Source organism: Ceratotherium simum, chromosome 33 (assembly GCF_057802395.1).
Source record: "Ceratotherium simum simum isolate JZ-2026a chromosome 33, ASM5780239v1, whole genome shotgun sequence".
In the NCBI taxonomy this organism is placed as follows: domain Eukaryota; kingdom Metazoa; phylum Chordata; class Mammalia; order Perissodactyla; family Rhinocerotidae; genus Ceratotherium; species Ceratotherium simum.
Window position 1 is genome coordinate 15,866,051 of NC_141932.1, and position 8,156 is coordinate 15,874,206.

Consider the following 8,156-nt stretch of genomic DNA (forward strand, 5'->3'; position numbering starts at 1 on the left):
CCAGACGTCAAGATTCAGCCTCACAAGGCCAAATGCAGGCTGAAGATGACAACTAACCAGAAAAGTCCAGACAGTCAAGGGAAGAGAAATTCCGTCTTCAAGGCCAAAGGCAGGCTGGTGGGAAGGTGCAGACCACCACAGCCACATGCTCTCCCTCCCCTATCTAAAAGCCCAGCACATGCTCTCCCTCCAAACGTTTAAAACACCTTGCCTCTCATCTTTCGAGGAGATGGGACAAATTTGAGAGCTCTTGTCTCCTGGCTGACACACCCAAAATAAAAACTCTTTCCTTGACATAAGCCTGGCGTTGCAGTTTTATTCAGCCCCTCTTGTGTGGCGGGTAAAGAACCTGGGTTTGTATCTGGTAACAGCAACAGTATCCTCATTCCTAAAGGGATTAATGTGCAGCTCTGGCAGAAGATGGAAATTAAGTGGAGATCAAATAACTTGCCAACTACAGTTGATTGTTCATAGTTCCTGAGCAGACAGATGTTGAAGAGTGGACTTCCCGGGAGGAAGATGCACCCACAGTGTAGAGATTGAAGGAGGGAATGGCAATGTGGCCACACAATAAAAACACAACAAAATACACAACTGGAACCTGACAATTTTAAGGACATGAGAACAACCAGAAGGAAACCTCAGGAAATCAGTATTGAGAAGAGTGAACCATCAAATTTTCACTAGTAAATTGGTAGCCCTGATTTCTCTAGTAAATGAGCAGCTACACAAGATATGCTTTTTATTCATCAGTCTCCAGAATTAGGTGACAGAGATACCTGGCAGGGACCTACAGATGCTGGGGAGAAGGTGTGGCCTGGCAAGCAGAAGTTCTGAAGCAGCAGAAAAGAGCAGACAGAGAACAGAGAGCAGCAGAGAACAAAGCAAGAAAATGGGAAAGGAAGCGCATTATGAAGGAAGAAGGAACAATCGATATCGACGCGAAACTTGCATAACAAATGTTCTTCCAACGTCATAGCGTCAGTAGGAGAGAGCTGAGCCCCACAACCCAAACATCCGTACGTATTTAAGAGTGTGTTTAGAATGCACAACTTGATTTTAATACATTCATCATGCCATCCTGGATCCCCCAAAGGACCTTGAACTCTTAGGGATCGAGACTCAGAAGAACAAAAGATGAATGAGACAATATTTTCTTCAACATGTTGTATATATAAGACAATTGTTTGCGGGAGTGAAATTATTATAAGTGGAATGTGCCGGTATCTCTTCAAGCTAGTGTTTCCAGCTAAATAAATGGCTTTAAATACTTGTATGGAGGGGAAAAATACTGCCATCTATTATGCTTTCCGTCAATGTGCATAATGAGCAAATAAATCATTTAAAATACTTCTTGTTTCCGTGATTATGGAGGGGCCTAAGGGGCTGCGTGGGACATAGGGAAGGACTGGGATGCGCAGTTGGAATCGGTGGGCGGGGTCTGTGGGGAGATGGGCGGGGCTTGAGGCGGCATCAGGAGATGGGGACCAGAAAGGGGCGGGGCCTGAGGGTCTAGTTGAGCGAGGGGGCGGGGCCGGCAGGTGGGTGATCCGGTTGACGTCAGCTGGCATTTATGGGGGTGGGTGGCGGAAACTTGGGAAGGGTTTCAGGGAGCTGGCGGAGACCTCAGGAAGAAGGGTCCGGGGAAGGGGGTGTGTTAGGATGTAGGGAGGTGACTGAAGGGTTCTTTTGGGGGCTCTGTGGGGCTCCGAGAGGGGCGGAGCCTGGGAGAAGGTGTCTGTGAGGGTCGAGTGCCAGGGCGTGAATGTCTGGGAGTTGATGGGGGATGGATCTGAAGGTTCGGGGGTGGTTGGATCCGGGAAGAGGCTTGGGATAGGAGCCGTCCTGGCCGGCGGGAAACCGACAGTGGGTCCTGGGCTCCAGGAGACGGACTCCGCCGGTGGTGCCGCCCGCGGCCCGGCAGGATCGGGCCTCGTCGTCCCGGGAGCGCTCCAGGTCGCGTGGCCGCGGCGCCGCCCGCTCCTCCTCCCGGGACAGCGGCCGCGGAGGCCGGGGTCGAGGCCGCGCTGCCCGCCCCTCGCCCTCGCCCTCGCCCACAGGTGTGTGCCGGCCCCCCCGCCCGTGGGAGGAGGGGGCGCGGACTAGGACTGTGGGGGCGTGATCCTGTGACCCCGCCTCCTCTGCTCTCCACCCCCGCCCCGCCCTAGGTGGTCGCGTGCCCCGTTTCGACCCCACAGCCTTTGTGAAAGCGAAGGAGAAGCAGCAGAGAGACATCAAGATGAAGGGAGCGCCCGTTTCCGCCTGTCCTGCCCACATCCCCGCCCCTTCACCTGGCCCCCTGATCTGTGCCCTGGTCTATCCCCCCTCTTCCCACCTGTTTCCATCACCTGTCACCTGCTCCATCTCCCCCCTTCCCCCTACCTGCTCCCGCTTCTCACCTGACCTTCGCCTCCTCTCCTGACACCCCCACAGCTTGGTCTGTGACTCCCCATGCTTTTCCCTACTTAGGCCGTGTGACCTCAGGCGGGTCACCGGCCCTGGCTGGGACCCCCAGGGGCGCAGCATCGCCCTTCCCCACATTAGCTGGGCGCACAGGCGGGCGTCTCCCTCCCGCTCCCCAGGCAGCAGCAGCAGCGGAACCGACTGGGCAGCGGAGGAAGCGGGGACGGTCCGTCCATCTCCTGGTCTCGGCAGACCCGGCCTCCCGCTGCCGTGACCGGCCGAGGGGACGCGGCCAACCGCTCCCGGAACCGCAGCTCCTCGGGTAGCTGAGCTGGAGCGCGGGGGGCGGGCGGGCGGGCCGGCGAGCGCGGGAGGCTCACCCCGTCCCTCTCCCCCTAGTGGACAGTTTCCGCAGCCGCTGCTCGTCCGCCAGCTCCTGCAGCGAGTTGGAGGATCTCCCGGAATCCCTCCCGAGAGGGGAGAGCTTGGGCTGGGGGATGGCCCGCCTCCAAACGGGTGTCTGGGGAGACTGGAAACAGTCTTCTGCAGGGAAAGTGGGTTCTGGAGGCTGGAGGCTTGAAACCACGGAGGAGGGCGAGACGGGAGTTGCCCAAGACCCCCACTGGGCCTTAATTCCTTCCTCCCCCAGCGCTGGCCGCCGCGGGAAGCCTCCCAGACCCCCCACCTGGAGCGGGTCCAACAGGGTGAGCGTCCTTCCTCAGGCCTTGGAGGAGGTGGGGCAGCGTGACACACCAGAGGACGCTGTCCCTCTCTCCCATGAGTCCATTCTGGGGGTCAGGGTACAGAGGCAGCTCTGAAATGCCTCTGGACTCAGAGTGTTTTGAGATCCTTGGAGGGGAGGAGGTATGATGGTGGCAGGGCCAGAGGACGCTGGGCAGAGCACCTGCCCCAGCCTCAAATTGCCGGGTCTTAAAACCTGGCTCCCCTTCCTGTCACCTGTGACTCAAGGTGCTTACTTAGCCTCTCTGGACCTCGGTTTCTTTATGAGTTAAGTAGAGATGGTTACAGTAGTTGCCTCAGAGGGTTCTGCTGGAGACGCAAGGAGGATATTTTGCATAGAATAAGTGCCCCTTAGGTGTCAGCCGTTGTTTTTTCTGGGGTCCTTAGGTTCAGAATTTCCGGTAGGATTTAGGGGGCAGGAATAGAGGGAGGGTGCCTGACCCCCTTCCTGCCTCCCCCAGCAGCAGAAGTCCAGCCCCGTGGAACGCGGCCGCCATCAGAGACGCCTGGCCAGTTCGGGGGGCTGGGTCCCCATCAAAGGTGAGCCTGGGACTCCTCATATCCCCCTACCTGCCCCAGAGCTGGCTGGGATGGCACCCAGCGCAGCTGGTTGGGCCCCGGAGCTCCCCGCGGCTCCAGGCCCCTCCCAGCCCCCCACCCCCGCTCTGTTCCCACAGAGTACAGCTCCCACCACCAGGCGGCCGACAGGGCGGAACTAGACGCCGGCCTGAAGGCCCTGCAGGAGTACATGATCCGCCTGGACACGCGGTCGTGACCCCAGAGAGGGAGACTGCCCCTCTGTCCCCCGTCCCCCAGGATTCTGCGTGGGGGGCGGGGTCCGTGCGTCCTTCCAGCACGTCCCTTCCGGAGGTTGAGGTCTTGAGGAAGACACAGAAGGAGGGGAGGTGGGTGGCAGGACACAGGGTCACAGTGAGTGCACCTTTATTGGAGGGGAGGCAGTGGGGTTTGTGACTGACGGTGGGGTGGGGGAGATACCAGGGCCTCAGTCCCTGTAGTGTGGCCAAGTCTGGATGATTCTGTAGAGCTGGTCACCTGGAGAGAGCGTGTCCCGCACATCCCGGTGACCTTTGACCTCGTAGTCAGGCATCAGGGCTCCCTGGGCCACGCCACAGGCCAGCAGACTCTGGGCCGCCCTGAGGGCTTGTAGTGGGGGTGCCCGCTCTGGGGGAGGCAGAGGCAGGAGTGAGGCTGGGGTGCCCTGAGGGGCAGAGGTCGTGTGGGGCAGGGGTTCCCATGGTGCCCTCCCAGCTGGCCTGCTGGGGCCCAGAACCGGCTCTGCCACTCCCTGGCAGTGACTCCACCTCTCTGTGCCTCAGTTTCCTCACTGTGAAAGGAGAGACTCATGGCACCTGCCCACAGGGCTGTGGGATGGTAACATGAGTTCCTTTCAGCCAATGTCGGCTGGCAAGGTTCTCACTGATTCCCCTTCACCTGCCCCCAGCCCTCCTGTTCCTACCCGCTGCCATTTATCCAGCACTTCGTAGGTGTCATGGACTCGCCTAAGAACTTGATACAGAAGAACTAGTCCTCACCAGAACCACGTGGTTGAAAACGGTCATTGTCGAAAGGAGGACACGAGGCTCAGAAAAGCAGAGTCACTGCCCGAGGTCACAGAGCGTGTCGGTGGCAGGGCTTCTGAACCACCATGAACCACTCCCTGCCATCCCCCAGGCCCCATGTCGCCCCTGTCCTGACAGCTGGACACTCACTTATCCATGTAGTTATCCATGAAGCTGATGCCGATGAGGATGGAGTTCCAGGTGCGACCTGAGTGGGCGCCATGGGTGTTCCAGCCCCGGCCCTCATACACAAGCCTGTCTTCTCAGATCAGGAAGCTGTGGGGGTGGGGGGTTGATGAGTGAGGGAGGGCTTCCCGAGGGAGGACCTCTCTTCTTCCTCCACTCACCCTGCCCCTGTTCCTGCCACTCACACACAATCCCCCGACACCCTCCCTCTTCTTCCCTGATCTTCCACAATAATAGCAATGACAGGGGCCCCTGCCATGTGCCAAGCACAGCTCTACATGCACCTTTTTCCATCTTCACAGCAATCCTGTGAGTCACTACTGCCTCCATCCCGTAGATGATCAGAGAGGAGCAGACACCTGCCCAGAGTCACACAGTGGTCAGAGGCAGAGCCAGGATTTTCACCCAGGTTCCCGTGACCCCCACCCACATGGTCTGATTTCTTGTTCTCTCCTGCTTCCCTGGAGGATTTGTCCCACTCTTGATTTGATGGGTCTCACGTGCAGTCCTCTGAGGGAGCACTGTTATCATCTCTGCTTTAAGCTGAGGAAGCAGAGACTTAGAAAGAGAGGGGATTCACCCAAGGTCATGCCCCGGGGACTCCTGACTCTCAGAATCTCCACCAAGAAGCTCCTCTGCCCTCACCCCAGCCTGCTTCCTGCTTCCTGCTCTGTGCTTGGTGCCCTCAGTGACAGGATGGGGACTCAAGGGCTGGCACCACAACCAGACCAGACCCTGGAGCCCCAGCATCTGCCAATCTTGGCAGCAGATCCTTAAGACTCCCTCATCCAACACGTCTTGATGGAGCGATTCTGACTTGGCACATTGAATTAACCAGGGGATCAGCTTCTGGAGCTGCAGTGTCTGCCTCCTCAGCCCTCTGGCTCACAGCTCACCAATGACGCACATAATGTTGGAACTTTCCAACCTTGGGTCCTGAATCTGCCACTTAGGAAGCCAGACGCTCAGAATCTGGCTCTGAAGAGACTAGAAATACTATAGTGGAGCCGGCCCCAGGACTGGGTGGTTATGGCCCGGCCACAGCCCCAGCCCCTGGAAGGCAAGTGGTGCTCCCTGTGCATTTGTCACATGGAGACATCTGACTGAAACCTCAGCCACCACCAGGGGGGTACAGTCAGGAGCCCATTGTACCGGGGAAGAAACTGAGGCTCAGAGAGAGAAGGCGACGTGACAAGGAAGGGGGATTCAGAACGTTTGAATCACACTCTGAATCCTAAAATCTGAGAAGTTGACTTCTCTCCTGTAGGAGGATTCAGGCCAGAGGCTGTGGACCAGGCTCTGGTCTTCTGACTTCATGGAAACTCTTGGATGGAGCGCCCGCCTCTTGGAAACAAAATCTGCAAGTTGGAGCCTTTGAATTGTAAGATCTTTAGCCTGAAGAGCTGGGGACACCCGTGGAGGCTTCTAGATTTCTCTCAGTGAGGTCCTCAGATTCCCCGGCCTCCCCCAGCCCCACTGAAGCAGTCTCTAAGGGAGGTACCTGGGGACCTGCATCTCCAGGAAGGCGATGCTGGTGCTTCCCGAGGTCTGAGAACCTGTGGGGTTCAAACCCTCTTTCGCTGTGGAAACCCGTGTGCTGGAGCCCAGCCTGTTACCATGGACAGGGCTCTGGTGGGCGTGGGCCCCAGAGGCAGATCTGAGTGTCCCTGTCCCTGTTTCTGCCCTCGCCCCCTCGAGTCTGTCCTCCCCACAGCAGCCAGAGGGAGCTCCTTACACTAAGCAGGCTCCTGTCCCTCCTGTGGCTCCCATCCTCCTCATAGCAGAGCCACCGTCCTCACCGGGGCCCACAGGCCCTGTGCCCTCTGTCCCCTCCTCCTCATTTCCTCATTCCTCCCGGCCACCTCCAGCCACCCCGACCTCTGTCCCTCAGGGTGACCCGCTCACTCGGCCTCAGAGCCTTTACCCCGCTCTTCCCCCAGCTCACTCACTCTTCCCTCAGCTCCCCCATCCTAGAGCCACCTCAGCCACTCTTCCTTTTTATTGTCACTTCTGTCACCGTGTGAATTCATCTGGGTGACTTTGCTTGTTTCTCCCTGCTGGTCTTTAAATCCTCCTGGGCTACTCCCGTCAGTTCAAGGCTATGTCCCTATCCCAGCATCCAGCACAGGGCCTGACACATAGCAGGTGCCTAATGGCCATAGTCCCTGCATTTTGGGGCTCTGACTTCATGCCAGGCAGTGTCCTAAGAGCCTGGCCTGTATTGACTGGTTAGTGACCAAGTGGGCACAATCCCGTTGACTGTGCAGAGGAGGAAGAAGAGACTGAAGCTGAGGGGGTGAGTGACTTGCCCCGGGTCTCGGCCACCGTGAGCAGAGCTGGGACAGGAGCCCCGCCCCGTGCAGCCTGTGTCTGCCTCGTAACAAAGCACAGACTTTCTGAGGGGACCCCAGGGTTGAGGACACCGTGGTGCGTGTTGGCAAAGTCTGTCCCGTCCCCAGGGCGCAGAGCTTGGATGTCAGCCCTCTCCCCTCGTCCTCACATCTTTGTGCTGCCAGCACACGCCCAGCCCTCTGTGGTGACCTTGGAGATACCAAGATGCCCAGGGTGTCAGCCAGGCGGCTCAGAGCCGGGTCCCACTGCCCCCGAGGCCTGCGCACCTTTCCCTCCTCCAGCCCCGGCTCCACCTGTGCCCCTCTGCACTCACTTGTAGCCCACGTCGCACCAGCCCAGTTTCCGCACGTGGTAACTCTGCACGTTCTGGACCTGCCTCACACACGAGGCGGGGGTGCCGCAGGGGCTGCCCGCCGTGTGTGACACCACCACGTAGCGCGCGGGCAGGTTCAGGCGCCGTTCGCACGTGGATGCCAGGGGGCCCCACTCTCTCCGGGGCATGATGGGGCCGCATGAGGTCAAGTCTTCTTGAGCCACTCCGAGCCCGAGGAGGGTGAGGAGGGTCCAGGTGAGCAGCGCGCAGGGGCGGGACATGGCGGGCATGGGGCACAGGGACGTCTAGGAGCTCGTGGCTGGCTGGGCCGCCTTTATTTGCTGGGGTGGAGCGGCTGGGAAGGCCTTGCTTCATGAAGGCAGGACGTCCCGGCAGCTTACAGGGATCTCGGACTCTGCTTCCTTTCCTGGCAGGGCTGCAACAGGATGCGGTGTGGTGGATCCTGGTGAGGTGGGTGGGGGGAGCCCCTGACAAAGCCAGAGGGACGCAGAAGGGCACACAAGCCCCTGGGCGCTTCACCCTGTGGTTCCTGGAAGACCCAGGGCCTGGATCCCTGCCCC

At 59.0% G+C, this 8,156-nt stretch overlaps 1 protein-coding gene and 1 pseudogene across 1 annotated transcript; one reads left to right on the plus strand and one right to left on the minus strand.

The window, feature by feature from the left end:
• Positions 1-369: 369 nt before the first annotated feature.
• On the plus strand, positions 370-956 carry LOC101390947 (receptor-binding cancer antigen expressed on SiSo cells pseudogene; annotated as a pseudogene).
• A 3,189-nt stretch (positions 957-4,145) lies between these two features.
• LOC101387586 (peptidoglycan recognition protein 1) lies at positions 4,146-7,955 on the minus strand. The gene is given in 3 exon segments (XM_004444114.3): positions 4,146-4,324; positions 4,871-5,000; positions 7,576-7,955. Coding segments are annotated over 3 exon segments (597 nt in total). The 5' UTR covers positions 7,866-7,955; the 3' UTR covers positions 4,146-4,147.
• Positions 7,956-8,156: the final 201 nt, after the last annotated feature.